The sequence below is a fragment of the Fistularia commersonii genome, chromosome 36 (genome assembly GCF_037954325.1).
Source record: "Fistularia commersonii isolate RoL2024-O1a breed Wild chromosome 36, RoL_Fcom_v1.0, whole genome shotgun sequence".
NCBI classification, from domain to species: domain Eukaryota; kingdom Metazoa; phylum Chordata; class Actinopteri; order Syngnathiformes; family Fistulariidae; genus Fistularia; species Fistularia commersonii.
In genome coordinates, this window is record NC_141319.1 from 1870895 (window position 1) to 1897427 (window position 26533).

At 46.5% G+C, this 26533-nt stretch overlaps 2 protein-coding genes and 1 pseudogene across 5 annotated transcripts; 2 read left to right on the forward strand and 1 right to left on the reverse strand.

Annotated features, from left to right (window-relative positions):
• The first annotated feature begins 480 nt into the window (after positions 1 to 480).
• On the forward strand, positions 481 to 6385 carry zbtb1 (zinc finger and BTB domain containing 1). Its single transcript, XM_086143169.1, has 2 exons — positions 481 to 624; positions 2541 to 6385. Exon 2 carries the CDS (start codon positions 2545 to 2547, stop codon positions 4594 to 4596), a length of 2052 nt encoding a protein of 683 aa, XP_085999295.1. The 5' UTR covers positions 481 to 624; positions 2541 to 2544; the 3' UTR covers positions 4597 to 6385.
• Positions 6386 to 8605: 2220 nt separating this feature from the next.
• Positions 8606 to 14877, forward strand: LOC147213305 (myosin-6 pseudogene; annotated as a pseudogene). The gene is made up of 2 exons (XR_015104513.1): positions 8606 to 14473; positions 14585 to 14877. The product of XR_015104513.1 is annotated as a myosin-6 pseudogene (transcript).
• Positions 14878 to 19241: 4364 nt separating this feature from the next.
• On the reverse strand, positions 19242 to 26533 carry LOC147213306 (serine/threonine-protein kinase PAK 6-like). Of its 3 annotated transcripts, none has more exons than XM_086143137.1 (9): positions 26305 to 26533; positions 23518 to 23745; positions 22438 to 22977; positions 21447 to 21905; positions 20692 to 20825; positions 20468 to 20594; positions 20160 to 20285; positions 19941 to 20072; positions 19242 to 19798 (listed from the first exon to the last, which is right to left on the reverse strand). In XM_086143137.1, the coding sequence occupies exons 2-9, from the start codon at positions 23722 to 23724 to the stop codon at positions 19631 to 19633; spliced, it is 1893 nt and encodes a 630-aa protein (XP_085999263.1). In that variant the 5' UTR covers positions 23725 to 23745; positions 26305 to 26533; the 3' UTR covers positions 19242 to 19630. The 3 variants fall into 3 exon arrangements, with proteins under 3 accessions (XP_085999263.1, XP_085999265.1, XP_085999264.1); XM_086143139.1 differs by lacking the exon at positions 26305 to 26533 and adding an exon at positions 25228 to 25280; XM_086143138.1 differs by lacking the exon at positions 26305 to 26533 and adding an exon at positions 23898 to 24011.

The following is a 26533-nucleotide window of genomic DNA, read 5'->3' on the forward strand; positions in this document are numbered from 1 at the left end:
TAACCGCTAGCTTTTTAGTAGCGTATCGCATTTTTGAAATCAGTTTAAATACATTTATTTTATTTTACTTCCACTTAGCCCATCTTTCTGCAAATGTTGCAACTTGCATCCATTGATAACAGGTCACAGAATTTTTGTTTATTTTATTTTATATATATGCTTCGTAATTGATAACATGTATTGATTAGTGACATGCAATGACTCAACATCAAAAAATTCAGTTTTAGCATAAAGCAGTTGAGCTAAGGAATTCATTTAATCTGTATTTTATTCAGTTCTGTTTTGAAATGTTACAATGTATTCTAAATATCATAACAAATGACAATAATTTAATCTGTATATGAAAAAATAAATAAGTAAACGGTAGGTTCATTTTATTTTGTACGGCAGCCGATTTGACCGGAAGTCTTTTATTTTGTCCCGCATGATTTCGGCTCCTGACGAAGAGGCAGTTTGTGCGGAAGTTGTTTCATCCAGCAGGAGGAGCAGAAGAAGAAAACGGAGAGAGCCCCTTCATCTCAACTTTCCGCCGGAGAGGATCCGTCCCGACCCGCCGAACCTCCGCTCACCCGACGCCGACGGCAGCAGCAGCAGCAGCTCCCCCACCGGCCTCCGGTACCAACGGTGAGTCGACGTCTTTCTCCCCCCCCTGAGCCGCGGCCTGCTGCCTTCCGTGCTGGCTGCGTGCGGGCGGCTCAGTGCGGGGGCGGCGGGGCTGTTTGCGGGAGAGATATCGCTCTGGGGACCGCCGAGTTCTCCACGCGGACAACCTCCGCTTCCCTTTTCAAATTAAGATAAAATCCAACACACTTTACCGCTTCCGTGCGAATTTCCGCTGAGCCACCGAGAACCGCGGCGGTTGTATCTCATCTCAAAATGGAAAATAACGGTATTCTTCAGTTGGAAGCGGGCGTTTTCGTGATGTAGCGTTTGTAACGCGCCTTTATTTTGAAGGATCCGTTTCCGGTTTTCACATGCTAGCTGGTGTTAGCTTGAGCCGTAATCTCCATTTTAGCTCGTCGGTGTGTGTTCGTGTGTATGTGTGTGTGTCCGGCCTCTCCCTGCTCGCTGCCCCGCCGTGGCCTCTCCTCTCACGGTCAGCGGGTTGTTTCCGCTCCGGATGCCCGGTGAATCGGCGCAGCCGGGCGGGCACTCATCCGAGAGCCGCCGGTTGCTCTCATATTGAGTTTTTTCCAACCGCGTTCGTTGTAGGCAGCACCGAAACGCACTTCCGACTAAATATAACACATTTATTTTCAAAGTCCTAGAGGAGCGGATCCGCACACTTGTTGAGCTTGATATTACGTCCGGTCAGTTCGGGATTAACCCAACCTGGATTTGACCCCCGCCCGCCCCGCAATCTGACCCCTAACCGGGGCGGTGGGAGAAAAGTCTGTCCATGACGTCACAACAACAGTCAAAACAATCCCTGAGCAAAACTCAGTTTAGAGATTAATCATACCAAAAAAGTTATTACAAGTTGAATTTAAGTTCTGGAGAAATCACATGCCACATATACAATACTATCAAATTCACAATCTCTTTCTCTCTCACACACTCACGCACACACACACACATACACACACTCATCTTCTTCTTCTTCTTCTTCTTCTTTCGGCTTTTCCCGTTAGGGGTCGCCACAGCGAGTCAACTTTCTCCATCTAACACATACACACACTCATACCTGTACTTATTTAAACCTTATGATCTACACCGCTTGTCTTTTACTCGGTCAAGGGTGGGCAGGGGTTTTTCTCCTGGTGTCTGTCCCACCTGTCACTGGGTGAGATAGGTAACGTACAGATCAATTTTTGTATTGTAATTATCTGTATTATAGATTTTTCTTATTTTGATTTGTTCATGAATGTTTTATTGTTTTTTGACATACCTACGATGCTATGACAATTTAATGTGACATTTTTTCAACTTAATAAAGTCATCCATTCAGCTATCTAAAATTTTCTTAAATAAAATTATGTATGTGAGACAGGATTTTTTTTTAACAATTCTAGCAATATTTTAGATTCTTTTTCCCTGTTAGGTATTTGGTTCTTCCTTAATCACAACATATAATAGTTTAATTAATGTGTGTGTGTGTGTGTGTTTGTGTGCGCCTGGTTAAAGATGACTCGGAATTACGACGGGCTTTGTGATACTATTCAGATATGCGCAGTATGCACTGGCAGAGGAGTTGTGAGTGAGTATGTATTGTACGTGCTTATAATTGGCCAATATTCATGCAAATAGAAACATCAAAGGGAAAAAAGGGAAAATAGCATGGTACAAATGGCCAATATGAATGCGGTAGTACAGTAGAAACTGTGCAACGCCAGACCCCTTTGAAGTTAACTCCGTTGTTAAGTGAGGACCGCATGTATATGTGACGAACGTTATTGGTATTTTTGGTGCCAAATCCAACTTACCCCAATCTTTGTATTCACTCATTCATACCATCCAGGTCAAATGTGGGTAACTGAAGGCTTTACCTGTGTGAATGAGCCTTGATTATTGTTTTTTTTTTTTCTTCCTCTTGTTCACAGGGCGATGGCAAGGCTGAGCCACAGTGATCATGTCCTCCAGCAGCTCAACAACCAGAGGGAGTGGGGCTTCCTGTGTGACTGTCTCATCGCCATTGGCGACATCTATTTCCGGGCACACAAGGCCGTCTTGGCGGCCTGCAGCTCTTACTTCAGGATGATGTTTATTCGGGACCAGCAGGGTGCCGGACGCCTGGATCTGAGTAACATGCAAATCAGCGCCGAGTGCTTTGACCTCATCCTGCAGCTCATGTATCTGGGACGCATCGTCGTCGGCAGCTATGAGTTCGACGAACTCAAGGCGTCGATGGCGTACCTGCAGATGTACTACATCCCCGACTCACTGGAGGACCTGCGGGACATCAGGAGCTCCAACCTCACCCCATCCTCCTCGGCGTCCTCTTCCTCCTCGTCAAGCTCGTCCGCAGGGTCCGCCGGGGGAAAGATGATGTTTGGTGTCCGCATGTATGAGAAACAGAGACCCACCGGCCAGGAGGCAGAGCGACTGCCCAAAACTGTCACCAGCACGGCCGGACACCCGGTCGTCTCGGCAACCGCCAGTCGAGCAGCAGTGGCGGCGGCGGCGGTGGAAGAGGCGGTGATTGCGCCTTTAATTGTGGCGGCGCCGGTTGTGGACGGAGGACTGGAGCAGCCATGTGACCTGAGGAAAAGAACCGGGGGCAGGAGCGCTGCCCTCAAAGACCGGCCCCGCTTTGGCCGCACCTACACCTGCGACGACTGCGGCTTCGTCTTCAGCTGTGAGAAGCTTCTCATCGAACACATCCTCACCTGCACCAACCGCAAGGCCTTCCACCCGCCCAGGAACAACGCCGACGGAGACAACGACTCCAGCAAGAGCTCCACCTCCGAGAGCACCGAAGAGCACAGGCTCACGTGCAAGGGGGAGGACGACTGGCCTGAGGCCAGGGCGGACTCTGACATCCCCCTCCGGTCGGTGGCGGCCGGTACGACCGGAGAGCCCGGCTCCACCCGTAACGTTGCCATTAAGATGGAACCTGAGGAAGGCGCCTTCCCCGCTGTCGAGATGGTCCGGCTGGGAGAGTCGATCCCCAGGGACTTGCAGTTCAGCGACGCAGTGCGGAAAAGTTTCCTACGAGAGAGGAAAGCACTGGACCGCGAGGCGGAGCCCGGTATCTCTGGGCTGGAGAACGACAGCGAGCGTCTGGAGAGCCAAGGCGACGACTCGGGAATCCCGGTCAAGCTTCGCAAAGTTAAAGACGAGAAGCTGGACGGGGAATCGTCACCCTGCGAGGTCTGTGGCGCTCTGCTGGCGGAAGAGGACAAGTCCTCTCACTACCTGTCCAACCACATGGGACACATATGTGCCTGCGGGCGGTGCGGCCAGGTGCTGATCAAGGGCCGCCAGCTGCAGGAGCACGCCGAGCGCTGCGGCGAGTCCCTCGGCGGCGAATCGGACTCGCACGGGGAGGACGAGGCGTCGCTGCTGGAGGAGGCGCAGGGGATGGAGGAGGGTCTGCTGGATGCGTCCGACCTGGCCTGCCCCCACTGCGGCCTGCTGTTCCAGAACGAGGGCCTGGCACTGGAGCACGCGCTTGCCTGCCACGACCAGGAGCTGTTCCGCCCGGCACTGTTGGATGACGGCAGCGAGCCGGACCACCGTCGCAAGCACTTCTGCAGCATCTGCGGCAAAGGCTTCTACCAGCGCTGCCACCTGCGTGAGCACTACACGGTCCACACCAAGGAGAAGCAGTTCACCTGCCAGACCTGCGGCAAGCAGTTCCTGCGCGAGCGCCAGCTGCGGCTGCACACCGACATGCACAAAGGCATGGCGCGCTACGTCTGCCCCGTCTGCGACCAGGGCACCTTCCTGAAACACGACCACGTCCGACACATGATCTCGCACCTTTCCGCCGGGGAGACCATCTGCCAGGTTTGCTTCCAGATATTCCCTGGCGGCGAGCAGCTGGAGAAGCACATGGACGTGCACCTGTACATCTGCGGCGTCTGCGGGGAGAAGTTCCGTCTCCGTAAAGACATGAGGAGCCACTACAATTCAAAACACACCAAAAGACTATAGGAGGCGCCGCCGCCACAACTCCTTAGAGATTGTTCCCAAATGAAAGCCATAAATGTGAGAACAAATATGCACTTGAACGCCAAAAAAAGAAAAAAAAAGACTTTTTGGATCCGCACTTTTTCCAAGATATGCATAACCGAGAGGGGGAGTTAGCACCCCAGCAGAGGGGGGTCGGAGGACGGACGCTCAGGTTCCGACCGATCGTGCGGGCGGAAGTTCCAGTCGGCGGTGGATCACAAACGCGCGTCGCCGGTGGTTTCCATTAAAAATCCGGGGGCCATGAGGAGCCGGGGCGAGTGGGTGCCGTAGCCAAAGGTAGAATTCGCAAAAGTGGTCAGTCACCGGGAAAGAAGAAGCCGGTAAATGCCGGTTACCGTCTTTCTTCTGAAACCACAAGATGGCCAGTTCAGTTCAGTGATCTCAGCTCGATACGTTTGGTCGAGTAGCTATTTCGAAAGCTAGAAAGCTAAGCTAATATGAGAATAAAGACTTACTAATATGATTGGTTTAATATTACTCTATTCTCATAGTATGACTTTTTTTTCTACCTTTTCTATGGCAACACTTAGCCCCGCCTCCAACTCCGTATCCAATTTTCGTCGAGCAGCCAAGACCGCCTGTACTCGATAAATAGAAGATCTCTGCGTCAGAATACAACATCAATCAAACTAGTGCGCTTATCTGAATGACAAAGCTTTGCAGCACCTGCCGTCACTTTGCACACGTCGCCGCCGTCGTCCAATAGGATGGCTCGGCGGCCAGCGCTGTCAGCGGCGGGTGCTCTTGACCGGAAACCGTTCTGAAAACCAAAGAAAAAGTAGATCAATAGAGGATTCAACCCTTTTTGTTTTGTTTCTGATGTGAAAGAAGAAGCCGGACACTTTAGATCCCAGTGTCGGTTCGACTTTGGATTCCGCGCCATTATCATTTCAATCAGTTGTTCTTAATTTTTGCAATAATATAAGTGCTTTCAAGTTTCTCATTGTTTTTTGTCTTAATTTATTGCTCATTTTCTTTTTTTTCCTCTATCAGCTTGTCACTTCTTTCCACACTGTTTCTGATATTTTGCCTGAATGTCAGGAAATGCTTAGGATTTCTCTGCCCTGCTTTCCAGGTCGCCTCTTGCTAATATTTCAACTAATCCTTTCACAAACTAAGAAATGTTATTCATGATTTTAAGGGAATTTCTCACTGACTTTAAGCCAATGTCCGACTGACTTTCCAGACGGGTTTTCTTCTCATTACAAATATCTAAATAGCCTCTTGTTTTGGATGGAAACACAAATTCTTGTGGAAAAATAGCACGTTAATTAATATTCTCTACTTTTTCTAATTCTTTTGTGTTGAAAAAACCCCAGCTGGAATCAGCTCCTTTTTCATCACTTTGAAATGCCATTTGACACCGACAGGTATTTTTTTTCGTTTGTTTGCTTTTTTCAGAGCATTTTCCTCAAGTATGTGTGACATCCTGAACACAAACACGCAACATGGACACACACTTTTTCAGTTACAGGGCAGGGGGGCGGGCGGGGGGGTCATGTGTCCTTGTTACCTTGGACTCTGTTGACGATACAATCACTTGAGTGAAACTGTAAGTTAATAAATGCTTTTTTTTGTTTTGACGCTGTAAGATTTCAGCCTAAAAGTGAGGGTTATGTGTGTGCGGGTATGCGTTTGTGTGTGTGTGTGCGTGTGTGTGTGCGTGCGTGTGTGCGTGACTTGTGAGACACTTCACAAACACACCGTTACGTCTGGTACAGTGTTGAACACAAATAAACTGTTTCCCAAGTTTAAACACGGTTTGATGCAGCTTTATTTAAAATGCATGTTAAATGCAGCATTGCCATTTTCTGAGTCACAACCTTGTTCTTAAGAAAAGAAACCGCAACAAATAATCTCAGCCCATATTTAATTCATTTTTTCTTACTGATTGCTGTGTTCTTGTGTACATAAATGCACATGTCAATTTACATTCACTTATTTACGCGTTAAATTCCGCCGTAATGCAATTGTACTTCCGGTCTGACCTTTCAAAGTAAAAGACCAACCCGGATGTAACTACCGATATTAACCGCTGTCCTTGAGTGTCGAAGACTTAAGGTGGCCTTAAATAAAATATAATTACTTTTATGAAAGAAAATTCTTGTAATTCACCCAGTTTAAATGTTGATAGTGGCGTCTGCACTATCGTGTAAAACATGGATGATCGTCCTGCGTTGACGCGTGTCACCAATATGAGGCTGTGTTTGCCACCTGCTGGTCATACCATGCAGCCAGGATTTGTTTTGATATAAAGATTAACCTTTATTTACCGCGACGGAAATTCTTATGCCAAATAGCTCCAAAATTACAGCAACAATTTACATGTAACATCATTAAAGCATCAAATACGTTAAATATAAAAATATGTGTTTTATGTGTAGTTGCAAATAAACAGTATTAATAGAAGACTGGAAGAAGTTGAGAGTTGTAAAGCACAATAATGGTAATTTACCTAGAGGGTTACGCTGGCAGTGCTTTTTCTGAGGTATTGAGACTTTGTATTGGGCAAGATAATGAATGTAAAGATAGAACATGATATTGAATGTAATTGTATATGATAGTAATTAGATTCAACAGAATGAAAACGATATATTGTACATGATACATGAAATAATGTAACCTAAAAATGCACACGAGAATGAACATGATATCACTCATTTGTTGTCATTGAATGTGATACTGAACATAATCAAGACTGGAGAATTTTTATTGTCATTATCCAAGCGTAATAAAATTTTCTAGGGACTCCTGGCTGGAGGCACACATAAAAAGGAAGCACAAAAATGTTAAAATGGACAAAGTATGCACACAGTAGATTACAGATAAAAATAGATGCTAGCCGCAAAAAAAAGGGGGTGTTGTGAATAAAGTCCAGACTTTCCACTGTATAGGAGATGGAGGGTGTGTGAAGGGGATGGGAGGTGCTGCCCGTGATATATGAAACATTTCCTCAGCATCCATCTCTGCTAACAACTCCAGTTCTACTCCCCGGACAGAGAGTAGGACCGCTTTACTGACATGAAACTGCAGGAACTTTTTTAGGAATCTGTCGTTTTGGAGGGACAGAGTGTCCCTGTCCCTGAAATATAGGTGCCGGAGATTTGTGACGTTCCGGTGAGTGGGGACGAGCCACAGCAGGGCTGATAAGAGTCGAGTCTCTGTTCTCCATCCCAGCAGATAAAGAGACAAGCGCTCTTCTGGCCGTCAGATGACACTCCAAGTCCTGTAGCAACGCAGAACTCACACTGCTCCTTAAAACTTAAATATTGATTCTTCTTCGGTCTATTTATCTGCAAATCAACGTTTAATAACGACATTACAATGTACATCTGTGGATGCCATTGTTTTAATAGCAAAGAGCATTACACAAAAAAAATGCAACCTTCCAAAAAAATCAAGCTGTAATATCACAAAGAAAACAGATGTATGACAAAGGGCAACACTGTGCACAAATAAAAATGTTGGAACTACCGTTAAAAGATTTTTTTTTCAAAAGGTTTCAGTATGTATTATTTTTCTTTTAAAAAAATTGTTGTAAAGGACCTACAACTAAGATATTCATAAAACATTAGCAGACATGATCTTCGATCTTGAGGAGGAAGCTACCTAAAAGCCTGCAAGAAAATCTCAAAATAAGCAAGAATTTACAGAAAGGCTGTCATAGGGACATCAATTCTGCGGTTGTGACTTTGAGGAGGTCAAAGTGCGTGCAGAGCAGGAGGACTGATGCGGTCTAAATGGTGAGGCATCCAGACTCTATCAAGAGGCAGATAAGGAGTGAATCTCTGGTTTTCCTAAGATGGACTCCCAACAGCCAAAGGTCCCGAATCTGCCCTCAGACAAATTTAGAGCCAACCTTTTTTTTTTTTATCTCCTAATTTGGTTCGCTGAGCATCTTCATAAAGGTCCGTATGCCAGGGTACGTCCGCAGTCACAGCCGTCGGGGCGTCAAGGCTCGTTCTTACGGCTTAATTTTTCAAGTCCTTGTGCCGCTGACCTCCACCCACGACCATGGGCGATGCTCTGATGGCCGAGTTCGGGAAGGCTGCCCCTTTCCTGAGGAAGTCGGAGAAGGAACGTCTGGAAGCCCAGACCAGAGCCTTCGACATAAAGACCGAATGCTTCGTGGTGGACGAGAAGGAGGAGTATGTGAAGGGGAAAATCCAGAGCAAGGACGGAGGCACGGTGACCGTCAAAAAGGATGACGGAACGACGGTCAGCGTGAAGGAGGCGGACGTCCACCCGCAGAACCCGCCGAAATTCGATAAAATCGAAGACATGGCGATGTTCACCTTCCTGCACGAACCCGCGGTTCTGTTCAACCTGAAGGAGCGATACGCCGCCTGGATGATCTACACCTACTCGGGCCTCTTCTGCGTCACCGTCAATCCCTACAAGTGGCTCCCTGTCTACGATGCCGAGGTGGTGGCGGCTTACCGGGGGAAGAAGAGGACTGAGGCGCCGCCTCACATCTTCTCCATCTCCGATAACGCCTACCAGTACATGCTGACCGACCGAGAGAACCAGTCCGTCCTCATCACCGGAGAATCCGGAGCGGGTAAGACTGTAAACACCAAGAGGGTCATCCAGTATTTTGCCAGCATCGCTGCTGTTGGCGGCAGCAAAAAAGACACCAGTAAAGGAACGCTGGAGGATCAAATCATCCAGGCCAACCCAGCACTGGAAGCCTTTGGTAACGCCAAAACTTTGAGGAACGACAACTCATCCCGATTCGGCAAGTTCATCCGGATCCACTTCGGAACCAGCGGGAAGCTGTCGTCGGCCGACATCGAGACCTACCTGCTGGAGAAGTCGCGTGTGACCTTTCAGCTTAAGGCCGAGCGGAACTACCACATCTTCTACCAGATTCTGTCCAACGAAAAGCCCGAGCTCCTGGATATGCTGTTAATCACCAACAACCCGTACGACTACTCTTACATCTCCCAAGGAGAGGTGACGGTCGCCTCCATCAACGACTCGGAGGAGCTCATGGCCACTGACAGCGCCTTCGATGTGCTGGGCTTCACTCCGGAGGAGAAGATGGCCGTCTACAAACTGACCGGCGCCATCATGCACTACGGTAACATGAAGTTCAAGCAGAAGCAGCGCGAGGAACAGGCTGAGCCCGACGGGACCGAGGCTGCGGATAAATCGGCCTATCTGATGGGGCTGAACTCGGCGGACCTCATCAAGGGACTCTGTCATCCTAGAGTCAAGGTTGGAAATGAGTACGTGACCAAGGGCCAAAGCGTGGACCAAGTCTACTACGCCATCGGCGCTCTGGCGAAATCCGTGTACGAAAAAATGTTCAACTGGATGGTAGTGAGAATCAACCAGTCCTTGGACACCAAACAGCACCGGCAGTACTTTATAGGGGTGCTGGACATCGCCGGCTTCGAGATCTTCGATTTTAACACTTTCGAACAGCTGTGCATCAACTTCACCAACGAGAAACTGCAGCAGTTTTTCAACCATCACATGTTCGTCCTGGAGCAGGAGGAGTACAAGAAGGAGGGCATCGACTGGGAGTTCATCGACTTCGGAATGGACTTGCAAGCTTGCATCGATCTGATCGAGAAGCCGCTGGGGATCATGTCCATTCTGGAGGAAGAATGTATGTTTCCCAAAGCCAGCGACCAAACCTTCAAGTCCAAACTGTATGACAACCACCTGGGCAAGAACAAAATGTTCGAGAAGCCGAGGCCCGCGAAGGGGAAAGCAGAGGCTCACTTTGCTCTTGTTCACTACGCCGGCACCGTAGACTACAACATCAGCGGCTGGCTGGTCAAAAACAAAGATCCCCTCAACGAAACTGTCGTCGGGCTCTATCAGAAATCCTCCCTCAAGCTTCTGAGCTTGCTGTTTTCGAGTTATGCCGGAGCCGACGGCGGCGACAAGGGGAGCGGCAAAGGAGCGAAGAAGAAGGGCTCCTCGTTCCAAACGGTGTCGGCTCTTCACAGGGAAAACCTGAACAAGCTCATGACGAACCTCAAGACGACGCATCCCCACTTCGTCCGCTGTCTGATTCCCAACGAGAGGAAAACGCCGGGCGTGATGGACAACTGCCTCGTCATGCATCAGCTGCGCTGCAACGGCGTTCTGGAAGGGATCAGGATCTGCAGAAAGGGTTTCCCCAACAGAGTTCTCTACGGGGACTTCAAGCAGCGGTACAGGATCCTGAACGCCTCTGCCATCCCCGAAGGTCAGTTCATCGACTGCAAGAAAAGCGCCGAGAAGTTGCTGGGGTCTCTGGACATCGACCACACCCAGTACAAGTTCGGCCACACGAAGGTTTTCTTCAAAGCGGGCCTGCTGGGCACCCTGGAGGAGATGCGAGACGAGCAACTCTCTCGAATCATCACCAGGATCCAGGCAAATGCCCGGGGACTGCTGATGAGGGCGGAGTACACGAGGCTGGTGGAGCGCAGAGATGCCCTCATGGTCGTCCAGTGGAACCTTCGATCCTTCCTGGGCGTGAAGAACTGGCCCTGGATGAAGCTCTTCTTCAAAATCAAACCCCTGCTGAAGAGCGCGGAGTCTGAGAAGGAGATGGCAAACATGAAGGATGAGTTCAACAAGCTGAAGGAAGCTTTGGAGAAATCCGAAACGCGACGGAAGGAACTGGAGGAGAAAATCGTGACTCTTCTCCAAGAGAAGAACGACTTGACGCTGCAAATTCAGTCCGAACAGGACACGCTGACCGACGCCGAGGAGCGTTGCGAGCAGCTCATAAAGAGTAAAATTCAGTTGGAGGCCAAACTGAAAGAGATGACGGAGCGACTGGAGGATGAGGAAGAGCTCAATGCCGACCTCACGTCTAAGAAACGGAAGCTGGAAGACGAATGCTCGGAGTTGAAGAAAGACATAGATGATCTCGAGCTGACTTTGGCCAAGGTCGAGAAGGAGAAGCACGCCACCGAGAACAAGGTGAAAAACCTCACGGAGGAAATGGCCTCTCAGGACGAGAACATCATCAAGCTGACCAAAGAGAAGAGGGCCCTGCAGGAAGCTCACCAGCAGACACTGGATGACCTTCAGAGCGAGGAGGACAAAGCCAACAGCTTGACGAAAGCAAAAACCAAGCTGGAGCAGCAGGTGGACGATCTGGAGGGATCCTTGGAGCAAGAGAAGAAGGTCAGGATGGACCTGGAGCGCTCAAAGAGGAAGCTGGAAGGAGACCTGAAACTAACTCAGGAGAGTTTGATGGACGTAGAGAACGACAAGCAGCAGCTGGAGGAAAAGCACAAGAAGAAAGACTTTGAGATCGCTCAGATCAACTCCAGACTGGAGGACGAGCAGGTCGCTTCGACTCAGCTGCAGAAGAAACTGAAAGAGAACCAGGCCAGGATCGAGGAGCTGGAGGAGGAGCTCGACGCCGAGCGAGCCGCCAGAGCCAAAGTCGAGAAGCAGCGCTCGGATCTTTCCCGCGAGCTGGAGGACATCAGCGAGCGCCTGGAGGAGGCGGGCGGCGCCACGTCGACTCAAGTGGAGCTGAATAAGAAGAGGGACGCCGAGTTTCAGAAGCTACGACGCGAGCTGGAGGAATCCACCCTCCAGCACGAGTCCACCGCCGCCTCCCTGAGGAAGAAGCACGCGGACAGCGTGGCGGAACTGGGCGAGCAGATCGACAACCTGCAGCGGGTAAAACAGAAGCTGGAGAAGGAAAAGAGCGAGCTGAAGCTGGAGCTGGATGACTTGTCCTCCAACATGGAGAGCGTGGTGAAGAACAAGTCCAACATTGAGAAGATGAGTCGAACCATGGAGGACAATATGAACGAGTACAAGAGCAAGTACGAGGAGGCTCAAAGAAGCGTCAATGACATGACGACCCAGAGGGCCAAACTGCTGACGGAGAACGGCGAGCTGGGACGTCAGCTGGAGGAGAAAGAGTGTCTGATCTCACAGCTGACCAGGGGGAAGAACTCGTGCAAACAGCAGCTGGAGGATCTCCATCGACAACTGGAAGAGGAAGTCAAGGCGAAGAACGCGCTCGCCCACGCCGTGCAGTCCGCTCGCCACGACTGCGACCTGCTCCGGGAGCAGTTCGAAGAGGAGCAGGAGGCCAAGGCCGAGCTGCAGAGAGCTCTGTCCAAATCCAATTCCGAGGTCTCGGCGTGGAGGGCAAAGTATGAAACCGACGGGATACAGAGGACAGAGGAGTTAGAGGAGGCGAAGAAGAAGTTGGTCCAGAGACTCCAGGAGGCAGAGGAGGCCATCGAGGCGGTGAACGCAAAGTGTTCGTCCCTGGAGAAAACCAAACACCGTTTGCAGAATGAGATCGAAGACCTGATGCTGGACCTCGAGAGATCCAACGCGGCGTCCGCAGCTCTGGACAAAAAGCAGCGGACCTTCGATAAAGTCGTGGCCGAGTGGAAACAGAAGTTTGAGGAGTCGCAATGCGAGCTGGAGGCGTCTCAGAAGGAGGCTCGATCTCTGAGCACCGAGCTCTTCAAATTGAGGAACGCCTACGAGGAGTCCCTGGACCAGCTGGAGACCATGAAGAGGGAAAACAAGAACCTGCAGGAGGAGATTTCCGACCTCACCGATCAGCTCGGCGAGGGCGGCAGGAGCGCTCACGAGCTGGAGAAGATCCGCAAGCAGCTCGAGCAAGAGAAGGCCGAGCTGCAGTCGGCTCTGGAGGAAGCGGAAGGCTCCTTGGAACACGAGGAGAGCAAGATTCTCCGAGGCCAGCTGGAGTTCAATCAGTTCAAGGCCGACATGGAGAGGAAGCTCGCGGAGAAGGACGAGGAAATGGAGCAAGCCAAGAGGAACTACCAGCGAATGGTCGAGTCCCTTCAAACGTCCATTGAATCTGAAACCAGAAGCCGCAACGAGGCCCTGAGAGTCAAGAAGAAGATGGAAGGTGACCTGAATGAGATGGAGATCCAGCTCAGCCAAGCCAACAGGCAGGCGGCTGATGCCCAGAAACAGCTGAAGAGCCTTCAAGCGTTTCTGAAGGACACTCAGCTGCAGTTGGACGACGCGCAGCACGGCAACGACGACCTGAGGGAGAACATCGGACTCCTGGAACGCAGAAACAACCTCCTCCAGGCCGAGCTGGAGGAGGTGAGGGCCGCCCTGGAACAGACGGAGAGGAGTCGCAAACTGGCCGAGCAGGAGCTGACCGACGCCATGGAGCGAATGCAGCTCCTCCACTCCCAGAACACCGGGCTGATCAACCAGAAGAAGAAGCACGAGGCGGACCTGCTCAGCATGCAGAACGAGATGGAGGAGGCCATACAGGAGAACCGCAACGCCGAGGAAAAGGCAAAGAAAGCCATCACGGACGCGGCCATGATGGCCGAGGAGCTGAAGAAAGAGCAGGACACCAGCGCTCACCTGGAGCGCATGAAGAAAAACATGGAGCAAACCATCAAGGACCTGCAGCACCGTCTGGACGAGGCAGAGCAGATCGCGATGAAAGGCGGCAAGAAGCAAGTACAGAAACTGGAAGCTCGTATCAAAGATTTGGAGAACGAGTTGGAGGCCGAGCAGAAGAGGGGAACGGAGTCCGTCAAGGGCGTTCGCAAGTACGAGCGTCGCATCAAGGAGCTGAGCTACCAGACCGAGGAGGACCGCAAGAACATGGCTCGCCTCCAGGACCTGGTGGACAAGCTGCAGCTGAAGGTGAAGTCCTACAAGCATACCGCCGAGGAGGCCGAGGAGGCGGCCAACACCAACATGGCCAAGTTCCGCAAGCTGCAGCACGAGCTGGAGGAGGCCGAGGAGAGGGCCGACATCGCAGAGTCACAGCTGAACAAGCTGAGGGCCAAGACCAGGGACGGGTCGTCCAAGAAAGCTCTGGACGATTGAGGAGGTCCGGCCGGAACGTCAGGTGAATTAAAAAAAACACAGTCTTACGTTTTATTTTTCCTCTCTGGCAAACGGTGTTCATATGAATAAAAAGAAAACACGATTCGTAACTTGTCATTTGTCTATTTTTCAGGCTCCTGTTACCGGATGGTTGTTTCATCGGTGGTTCCAAGGCAGGAGTTCCTGGTCGTCATGCCGACCACAGTTTAAAGTTTATCCGATTGCGTAGCATCTGATTGGAATGTGTTGATTTCAGGCCGTGTTTGCCATCAAACTTCCTATTTGACTAAACAGTCTCAGTTAGTCATTCAGGAGATTAAATCCATACGTTAACTATTGTTTGAAATTATTTACTAAGCACATATTTTCATCATTTTTCACCTAATTTCTGCACGAAAACACAAATTAAAATCTTCCATGATCGAATATATGTAATTGATTTACTGATTGAATGTATTCCTATGGTTTCAAAAACAGAGGTAACAATTGTGTTGTCATCATCTTAATAATGTGTTGAGAAAAAAGATGAGCACTGACGCAACCTGTCCGTCCCTTCTCTTCTCGTAATTATAATAATGATGATGATGATTATCATAATGACTTATATTCAGGAGTTCTTGAGTGGTAAGAAAATGCAAATAAATAAAATGCAGCATCATTATTAATGTTATTATTGTTATTGTTGTTGTTCCTGTTGCTGCTGTTACCTTTGTTTTAATTTGGAAGTAGAAAAACCAGAGCTTTTGTTTTGAAGGATGCATTATTGAGTTTGTGGACCTGATCAGTACTGTAACTAAACCATGCGTGGAGTCAGGATGTGGATTACTTTATTATTGCGTGACAATAAAGCGATAAATGTACCTCATTACCATTAATTTTAATATTATTGTTGTTTTTGTTTCAGTGTAGAGATAGAGAAACTTGATCTTTTATTTCAAAGAATGTATCATTGAGTTTCCAGACCTGGTCAGCTCTGCTTTGGGTCCAGATGTGGATAATAATAATAATAATAATAATAATAACAACAACAACAACAATAATAATAATAATAATAATAATAATAATAATAACAATAATAACAATAATAATGATAATAATTACGGTGTTATTATTGCTGGGGTTGTTTTTATCTTATGTGGAAATGGAACAAGTGGAGCTTTTATTTTGAAGGCTGTATCACTGAGCTTCTGGACCTGGTCAGCTCTCCTTTGGGTCAATATGTGGATAAAACTTGCATGACAAATATTAAAGCGATAAATATTGCTTATTATTATTGTTGTTGTTGTTGTTAATAATAATGATAATACTGATAATAATAATAACAATAATAACAATAACAATAACAACGGCATCAACAACGACAATAATAATAATAATAATAATGATAATAATAATAATAATAATAATAATGAAAATTCTAATGTTATTACTGATGTTGTTTTTATCTTATGTGGAAATGAGACAAGTGGAGCTTTTATTTTGAAGGCTGTATCGCTGAGTTTCCGGATGTGCTCAACTCTGTAACTTGACGATGCTCGGAGTCCAGATGTGGATAACGGAGAGATCGGGAGGTCGTCGGTTCTCCGCCGGCGTGCCGAAGCCTCTGCCGGGCTCCAACTGACCCCAACCTCACGGTCCCACGGTCCGAAGCCATCCCGGGCGCCATGCGGGACCCGCGGACGTGGAAACCCGGACTGAGCCCGGCGACGGGGGGCGGCAAGCCAGCCAAGTACACCGGGGACAGAAAGGCGAGGCTGGTGGCCAAAGCCAACAAGAGGTGGGTGAGACTGGCCACCGTGGTCGCCTACGTCATGTCCGTGTCTCTGGCCGCCGCCGTCCTGGCTCTTTACTACAGCCTCATCTGGAAACCCACCGCCGGACCCGGACTGTCCGGAAGCCGGTCTGACCGCAGAGGACCGGGAGGTAAGACCCCCGGCGCCGGGGCGGATCGCGACCTCGGCGGCGGAGGCGCGTTCAATAAGACGGAGTGCGTCGACGCCGGTAACAAAGTTGGACACAACCGAAGTGACGTCACGAATGATGGATCGATCAATATGCAGATCGAAACAGAGACCGTTGATCAGTTCAATAATACTATGATCGATACGTTCCCACGCAGTCATTTCACGGATATAAATGAGGTATTAGGTGAAAGAGATCAATTAACATCTACGGCTCCGGAGGCTCCCCACAGCGGACCCTCCGCGCTTCCTCACGCCGAACAGGGCTTCACCTCCTCGGCCGCGGAGGCTCCGGCGGCCCCGCCTGTGACCCCGGAGGATCCGTCCAACCTCCCGACCCACCGGGCGGCTGCAGGCCGGGATCCGGAGGCGGACACCGGATGGAGGGAGACGGATTCCTTCGGATCCGGGATGGAGGTCGTTACTGAGAAGAAGTAACGTTTATGTTGTTGTTGTTTTGTTTATTTATCCGGTATGGATGAGACACTTTCAAAAAATAAAAAAATAAATTTCATTCTAATATTATGATTTGATGTACTTTAAACAGGAAAAAGTGCAGTCACCAACTCTGCATTTATCTCTTGGATTCATGCTGAATTGATTACTATTCCAGTATTTTTTGAAATATAGTAGCTTATGTCCCATTTAAGAATAATCAGTCATTAAAACCAATCCGAGCAATGCATTTAACTCATGCATTATCTTTTACTCCTTACCTACTTTCCTTAAGATGATAAGGATAATAATAATCATTATTATCTGAAGAGAACTTTTGCAATTTCATACAAAGGATCCAAAGAGAAAAAGCAATTCACCAATCCGGATTAATGAATCACAGGTTTGTTTGTGGGTCTGCTTTTACGTGTTCCGAACTGAATCCACTTTGATAACGCAGCAATCCAGCCATCAGTAATCTGTGTGAGGTTAATCTGCAAATATGACAATCTCTGAAAACAACAACCTCAAAGGTCAGACTGCTGCTTTGTGTGAGAAAACACCCCTCATATAATGGATGGGTGGTTTGTGATGCTTTTAGTTAAGTCAACATGCAATATGTTCTTGCTAATCAATGATTCACCAATTATTAAACGAAAACTATGTGAAAATAAGCATGACAGTAAAAAGAGCAAACATATCTTAATATCTTGGCTAAAAAAACAAACTAAATAGCATGACTAATGTCATGTCTATGATAACAATTAAAATAAGAATAAATCATTTGCAAAATTTGCAAGAAACAACATGCTTTAGATTTTCTGGTTTGATTGCAAAAGAGGCCCTCTTTGTGTGGAGTCTCCATGTACTCACCGTGTCTTTGCAGGGTTCCTCTGGGCTCTTCGGTTTCCTCCCACAGTCCAAAACAGCAGTAGGTTCATTGGAGACCTACATGTCCAGACGTGAATGAATAAACAAATGATTTTGTCCTTAGATGATGTGTGAATGACAGAGTGAAATGTTGCATGTCTCTATATGTGGCCCTGCGATCGACTGGTGACCGGTCCAGGGTGAACCCCACCTCTCGATCAGTGACTGATGGAATAGGCTCCAGCGCACCCCAAAATTAATGACCCCGTGTGCAGAACAAGTGGCATTGATAATGCGTGAATACTAAAATAATAAATTAATACTATTGCAGCCTCAGTGGGGTGGAAGCAGTATCTTCCTGAGCTGGTCCCAAGCTCAGATAAATGCAGAGTGTTTGTGTCAAGAAGGAAAAGCGGCATAAAACCTGTGCAGAAACAAATATGCGAATGGAACCTACAACTCTTACCGGATCGGTCAAGGTGCCAGGTTGAAAACAATCGTGTCGGTGCAGATAACCTACAGGAGGCCGGTGGAAAATGGGCTACTGTGGGTCAAAGAAGGAGAAGAGGAAGCTGTGTTCGGAAGCAGAGAGAGAGGAGAGGAAATGCAAGTGTGGGACCGAGAGCACGGACTGTGAAAATAAAATATGAATATATAAGGGAATAAATCACTTGCAACTCTTTTAAAATTCTTCCAGGAAAAAGGAACTTGGCCAGAAAACTGAAAAACAGAAAATTTTGGAAAAATGGCCAAGAAATTACTTTCAGCTCTTCTTTTGTATACAGTTTATCTTTGTTTTTTGAGTCTTTTTTTGAACTTTCAGTCAGTCATGGTCCAATTCATGCATCACATATAGACATACAATCATTCACTCTCTCATTCACCCATAGAGGTATTTTTTAAGTAAAAAAAAAAGCAAACATTGATTTTAGAATGATATATGTGTCAACATACGGGGACGCTTGGTCTCACTTTCCATGCAACATGAGTTTCCCAGGTGGTGTAAACGGGTCGAATATATCTTAACACAGATCATTTTTGATCACTCGTCAGCATCTTCTGGGTGAACCCTTGTGTGAAATGCAGAGTGGGGCAGGTGATGACACGTCGCTCTGTTAGATTAATGCACTCTCAGTCTGATTGCAGGCTCAGCTTAATCCCACCTGAAGGGATTAAATCCCCAGCCTTATATTTCAACCACCGCTGTGAGGATCTAAACTTCCGCGTTCATTTGTGACTCTCATCTGAGGAGGTTTTTTATTCATCAGTTGCCTTGATACTATTCTCTTTCATGAACAATGACTGACCTAAAAACGGTGAAGACATGACATAAAAATTGGAAAATAAATACCTGCTTCAGTGATCAAAACATTACGTTAAGAAAAAAAAAATCCTCAAATTTCACACCAAAGATCACCAGAAATATGTGAAAAATTGACAAAATACCCTGAAAATGATCATGAAATGATCTAAAATTATGCTGGAAAAATACGTAGAATAAACAGAAAATTGATGTGCAAATTAGCAATATTATTTTTTTATGTAAACATCACAGTAAAGCAGCCAGGAAATTTACAAAAAAAAAAAAAAAACAGCTTTGATTTACATTTTATACGTTTTGTCTCTTAATATATGAGAGACATCAAATATTTGTTTACAAACTGATATGTGTTTGTATTTTTTGGGGGGTTTGGTCAAAGGTCAACAGGTGGGACAACTTCTAGCCAATAAAGAACATTGATTTGGTTTGTTTTCCTCACAGAAAATGCAGGAAAATAACTTCAAAATAAAAGGCTGCGGTCTCAGAGTGCAGGTAAACATCCCCAGGTATTTTTACAGTCAGTGACATCAGAACCTGGTCACGTTCCTGGATGTGGGGGTCAAAGGTTACGATGCAATTACTTGGAACGTCATTAGCAGAGCGACATGCGGCGGCGGTGCTGCTCCACCAGCGGCACCAGGCAGCGCGGCGAGGCGGCCTGCAGCAGGAAGGGGTGATGCAGAAGGTTTGCGGAGCTGCCACGTTGCGACACGTCACGGGTCAACATGCAACCCAGGAAGTCCTTCAGTATCGGGGAGACCTGGACCCAGAAATTGACAAGAGTAAATAAATTGAAAGAAAAAAAAAGCAGAAACACCCAATTATAACCATAACATTTATGGAAATCATTTAAAATATACTAATTAAAGATTCAAAATGGACATTTTTAAATAGCCACCGACCCGGTTGTTCTTCACGCTCGGCGCAGGTTCATCTCTCAGCTTTTTCATGGCTGCGATGGGTGTGTCACTGAAGTATGGTGGCTCGCCGTCCACCATCTCCACCACCATGACGCCAAGAGACCACACGTCCACCTGATTGGCACAACAGCGGGAGGTCAAAGGTCAAAATTGTAACAAGGCCAATTTCAGACAAGCTGTTTTGCACGTGCCAGAACGTACCTCAGTGCCATAGGGGATTTTGGCGATCACCTCGGGCGCCATCCAATATGGCGTCCCAACGAGGCTCTTCCTCTTCGGGATGTCTTTGCTGATCTGAGCGCAGAAGCCAAAATCCGAGAGTTTGACCTGCAGGCAGGAACGAAAACAATGTCCTTAGAATTTAATGATAACTTGAATCCTCATAAGAGGAAATTTTAACCTTTTACACAACAAATCAAAATGTTAGCACCTTTTTAAATGCACAAACAACACACACTTTTCCTGTGTGTCTGTGTGTGTGTGTATGTGAGTGTAAGATTGTGTGTTACCCTTCCGTCCAGGGTCAGCAGGATGGAGTCACTCTTCACGTCTCGATGGATGACACCTTGAGAGTGAAGATAAGACAAAGCCTGCAGGACGCCATCACACACTGTGGCAATCTGCTCCTCATTCAGCCTGAAATGTATACACACGCAAACACACACTCGCATACAAAGTGCACAGCAGTATCTCTGAAGGTTGGGATGTCACAACAGGACGGTGTCCCGCTCACCGTGTTTCGCTGACGATGTTGGTGAGAGCGCCACCTTGTAGGAACTCCATGATGACCCAGAGCTCATCCCCCACCAGTGCACTTCGGAACATCTCAACCATGTTCTGATGCCGGTAGTCCCTCATGATGACCACCTGATACACACACGCACGAACACACACACACACACACACACACACACACACACACACACACACACACACACACACGTCGGAACAATTGACAAAATACCCTGAAAATAATCACTAAATGATGTAAAATAATCCATTTCACCACTGACTTAACTGCCTCCTTCATCCCTGTTTACATACTTAATGCGGAAAATAAACACAAAATCAATCTGCAAAATTAACAATACTATTTTTGAAATAAATAAACCAAATTGCAGAAAACGCCCATGTTGAACCATAAAATTTGTGGAAATTAGTCAAAAAACTCCAATGTAATATTGACCACCTAACACACACACACACACACACACACACACACACACAGACGTGATATAAACATACAGACGTGATATAAACACTCCATTGTCTTCATTTTTTTTAAATAAGCATTTAGAAAAAAAAAATATGGGGACAAAAATATATAAAATTCATCTGAATAAAAATATATAAAATTCATCTGAAGAAAAGAACAATCAAATTAAGAAAATTAAGAACCCCAAAAAAATCACCTGAATATTCATGAAAAATTGTAATCACTGAAACTTAAAGTAACTTAAGTTCTCAAACTTCTGTGCTCTCTGTTACCTCATTGAAGAGCAGCTCCCGGCGTTGTTGCTTCTTCAGGTCCATCATCTTGATGGCCACCTGCCGACCGCCGTGCCGCTCCCTGGCGACGCACACGATGCCGGTCGACCCCTCTCCGATCTTCACAAAGTTCTCAAGTGAGGCCCGCGGGTCGCCGGGGTCAACCACCATCTGCAGCGTGGCTCTGAACTGTTCGTGACTGACCTTCCACGGGCTGTCCGGCGCCCCCGTGGGTTGCTGGGCGGGACAGGGGTTGGAGGAGGCGGGTCCCGGCGAGCCAGCGGGAGAGGGACGGGGCAGAAGAGACGGGGGACCGGGCTGGTCCTGGGGACCAGGTTTATTTGCGGAAAGTCCAGTTTTCACACCAGGGAGTGACGGGTGAGGTGAAACTCGGCTAGGGATGGGGGTGCTGGTGCTGTTAGGTGGAGGCAGTGGGTTGGTAGAGGATGAGGAGCTCACCTGGGGATATGCAGATAAATTCAAGTTATGTAAAATTCAGCAAGATTTTTTTTAAAATTCTAATTTAATTAAATTGAAATTTGATTTTTTTTTCCTGCTGCAATCATCCATTTTTATGCTGATACCATCGATTTTTTTATGTTCTTATTCTACAAACTGTCTACAAACTGTGTACAAACTGTCTATTTACAAGATGTGGTTAGTGGGGAGTCCCTATAAAATGTAATTATACTTTCATAATGACAATAAAAAATTCTTAAAATGTAATTATACTTGCATAATGACAATAAAAAAATTCTTAAAATGTAATTATACTTGCATAATGACCATAAAAAATTCTCAAGTCTCTTAATTAAAAAGCATAAAATAAATAAATAAACTAATTTGCAGAAATTATGACAATTACCAAAAAGAAGTTAGCACCCAAAGCTGGAATGAATTACCCAAGAGATATCACAAAAGCTACCCCAAAGGTACAATTCACTTTACAATTTGCAGCAACAGTGGCAAATAGTAGCGTAGATGACGTCACCTGGATGTCGTAGGAGGACTGACGCCGTTTGGGAGCATCCCCGGATGTGGACAGCAGGTCTGGCAGCCGACTGACAGATGGTTTTAGTCCGAGGTGAGTGTTTAAGTTCACTTGGCAGGAACTTGGCCTCTGTCTGCTCACGCCACGCCTCAGCCCCACCCTCTCCCCATGGGAATACACTCCGCCAACGGAGTTCGACCCCCGTGATGTAGAAGTTGCGGGAGGCGTGGCCTCGGACATTGATGTCGACGTCCTGCTATTGGTGCTCGTCTTGGGGCTGACGCTCTCGCTGCGAACCTGCCGGATCCGGTCCTGCCAATACGTCGAGGCGTCCTTCCCATTGTCGCCCCGACCGATTTCATACTGGTACAAGGCGGCCTCCTCCATTTCTCCCAGCCGGCCCATGGAGCGTGCCCGTTTCCGTGCCGATGGGCTGTTGCGGCGCAGAGAGTTGGAGCTGGTGACAGACAGGCGGCTCATCTCGGCGATCACGTGGGAGATGTAGTCGCCATGACCGATGAAACTGCCCCGGACAATCGTCTGCAGAACAAGATGTTGATGTTAGATTGACAAGGATCCAAATATGAGACTTTTATTTAGAACACTCGACAACATTAACGTTATTCTACTGAATGTTTTATGGCCACAACAGACCTGCTTAGGGCCTCGAGCACATAGGCAAGGAAGAAATAAAGTAGTTAAAGTGAATATGTAAAAGAATTGTCAAAAAGAAATTACGTTTTCTTTTACAGTTAGGATTCTATTTTGAAAATAGACCACTGTTGTGATGTGTTTTACAAATTTTGGAGAGAAGTCCATCTTTTTTTCTTTCACAGCTATTGTGGTAGATCATTTTTAGATTATTTTAGTAACATTTTTACATTATTTTCATCTAAACTACCTCGTTCCTCAGCTGCGATGCCACGAAACAACAATCAGCAAGACAGAAATTAAGACATTAAACAGATAAGCCTGAGATTAAACCTAACAAGGAAGTAATTAATTTCTAAAAAAAACAGCCGGCATTAAAACACTGGAAAGAATGTGGTTGAGAAAAGGAATGCATTAAGACTTGCTGACCTTTCTGGGTTTGAGCTCGACCTCTGTGATGGCGGATGGGTCTACCAGGGGTCGGGGCCTCTTCAGTGTGTCGATGATGCTCTGCCATTGCGGCGGCAGGCCCAAGTATTGTCCCGTGGCCGAGTCAAAAGACGTATGGACTCGGTGCTCAAAGTCCCGCGGCCCAGAGATTTCGGGCCTGCGCTTCTTACTCCTGCGGCGGAACATGGCCGCTGGCGCTGCACCATCCTGAGGAAGACAGAAGGAAGCAGCAAGCTGCCACTTAGACATGCTGATAAATCAAATGCAAACTTAAGATAATAAACCCACATTCCATAAGATGATAAACAACACGCGCTGTTGCCAGGCTGGCTAAATGAATTCCTGTTTAGTCAGTTTACCTGAGCAGGATCACATGACCTCCAACACAAACCAACCAAACAGCTTATGAGACGTCAAACCTGCCCAGTATCAATTACAACTTCAGCCTCAGTCACTCAGGAAACACTTTGACCTGAAATAAGACATTACCTGTAAAATAATAGGCCATTTTCTGGATACTCATATTCATGAAAAAATGACCAGGAAAAATCTGGATTTTTTTTTTTGTCTGAAAAAAATGGAAGTTACAGGTACATTTTTAATTCATCAGTCTATTCATTTTCAGTGCCTGCTTATCCTGAATGCAGGCTAGTTGATGAATTGAATGAAATATACCTTTAAAGCAAATATATAACAGACAAACAAACAAAAAAAACAACAAATATAGCCTTGAAAATTAGATTAACTGAAGATGATCAGAAAATCAACGCTGAAACTCAAAACAAATTCAGGTCTGTTTAATTCCTGCTAAACGACAAGAACAATCAGTCAAACAATCGGCAAAAATGTTGCACAAAATAAAAAACAATTTAAAAACAAAAGCATCCTATTTCTTGAATATCCAGTGAATAGAAAACGTTAGCTATTCTGTCTCACCATTGATCATCCAAAATCAACACATGAAAATATTATCAGTATCCACAATGGAGGGGATTCTTTTGACGAAGAAATGAGAGAATGAGAACTGCAACTACAAAATTAACCAAGCTAATCTATTAGATGAAGGTGCTCTTCCTACAAATATCCAATACTAACTAAAAACAAGCGTGTCTTTGCAGTTTAACAGGACAACTTTCTTTATACTAGTAATATTTACTTTTCCGCTCACTAAACAGGTATCTGATGCAAATGTTGCATAGCTTTGAATAAACATATAGATATGGATTTTACACTATTTTAAACGAGAACAACATGTTTCTCTTAACACCGTCAGCAGCTTTCTGAAAACACGCAGTCCTATGTGTTGAAATAAAATTGCTGTTAAGCTCCACTGCAGAGCATACCATTAAACTAACAAACTAACTAACTAACTACTTTGCTTACTGTAGACTTTCTTCAATGGTTTACAAGGGTTAGTTTCTATTCTATGGCAATGACACACACTTAGCAAATATTAGCTCAGTGAATATAACTGTATTGCTGATGTTTGTTCCTCTTAAAGGGACAAAGTTACACCTAGAAAATACAGATTAACTCGTGTTTTAAAAAATGTATTCATTTAATAACACCAAGTCAGCGTGAAGTGCAACATGGTCTGAATTATTTTAACTCACGCTTAAAAGTTAATGTTTAGGCAAAAGAAGAAAAAAATTGCAGAGGCACCATCCACCTGTGGCCATAAATACAGACCTTGTATCACGTGACCTCCCTTATTTCCGGTTTCTTTCCCTCTCCTTTTCCCCACCGTGACATTTAATCTCCTACTGTTTCTTGTCTCTTGTGACCATTTGTTTGCTCGGCGGCTGGAGGAACAGGATGCGGCAGGTAAAGAAAAGGTCATCTGACCGGACCCGTGGCGTGTTTTCGACGACGGGAGGTTTTTGTTCGACCCCCGCGGCTCCAATCCAGCCAGTTGTGGGATGCTCCTCCGTCCGGTTACCAGGGAAACCATTTTTCAAATTAGCTAATACTGATGTAAATCATCAAAACATAAAGTTATATCTAGCGGAGAAGTGGGCAGTTTCTAATTAAGTTAATATTGCGAATGAGCTAGAAGTCCTTTAAACTCCCAAGAATACAGTAATTAGACAATAGCATATAGCTTAGCATAGCGAAACATCCTGGCCCGGGAAGTTCACAGGGGCTACTGCGCCCCCTGGTGGCCAGAACATGCAACTGCGTGCAGATGATTTGAAAGAGGGGGGTGAAAAAGGCTCTTACTGGACCCTTTACACTCTTAGGTGGTGGTTTTAGGGGTCAAAGGTCAACCTGTGTAGATAGCACGGCATTGGAAGGGAACATTTATCATCCCGAGTACACATCTTTCCAGGGAATTCTTGGCTAAAATTTGAGGCATTTCTTTGTGGCAGGGATAATGTCATGAATATTTTTGTGGTAATTTTTGCCCTCTATTTTAAAAGGATCATCTGTTTTGATTTTTAGGGTGACCATCTACTATTTATGACATGACTGTTTTTTGTTATTTGATTGAAATCCGTTTTCGCTTGCGGTTCGACAAAGATAAGATCTTCATCTCCAGGTTTCCCAGTCATATTTGTTCAACAGCTGCTGTTTGACTGCGGAACCAGACGGACAGCTTTTTACAGTTCTAACAGCGGTTCTTGGCAGGAGTAAATCATTTCTCGCTCTGGATAGTTGTTTCATTTTCAGTCAAGCGACTGAAGAGAAAAACGACAAGGTTTTGCCTCCCGAAGCTGGTGAATAACCTAAAAAAGTCAAGCGGAAGAAAAGTTAGCACACACTCACCGAGCCCAGTGTGTCTGTGTGTGTGATTTTTCCGCCGGATCCTGCTGTAGTCCTACTCGTTTTCTCTTTTTTTTTTCCGCTGGAGGCTCACTTTTCGACGACCGGCTCACCTCCCCCTTCTCAATATACACATGCACGCATACTCACACATGCACACACACACACACACACACACACACACACACACACAAACACACTCCCAGCCTGCTCATCCCTGTCTCACCTTGTC

Bases quoted from the DNA above. Each gene is read 5' to 3' on its own strand.
- zbtb1 (XM_086143169.1), top strand. From the start codon at position 2,545: ATGGCAAGGCTGAGCCACAGTGATCATGTCCTCCAGCAGCTCAACAAC.
- LOC147213306 (XM_086143137.1), bottom strand. From the start codon at position 23,724: ATGTTCCGCCGCAGGAGTAAGAAGCGCAGGCCCGAAATCTCTGGGCCG. The intron at 20,595-20,691 runs GTGAGCGGGACA...TATACATTTCAG, and splicing joins AACATCGTCAGCGAAACACG to GCTGAATGAGGAGCAGATTG. The intron at 20,073-20,159 runs GTACGTTCTGGC...TGTGCCAATCAG, and splicing joins AAATCCCCTATGGCACTGAG to GTGGACGTGTGGTCTCTTGG.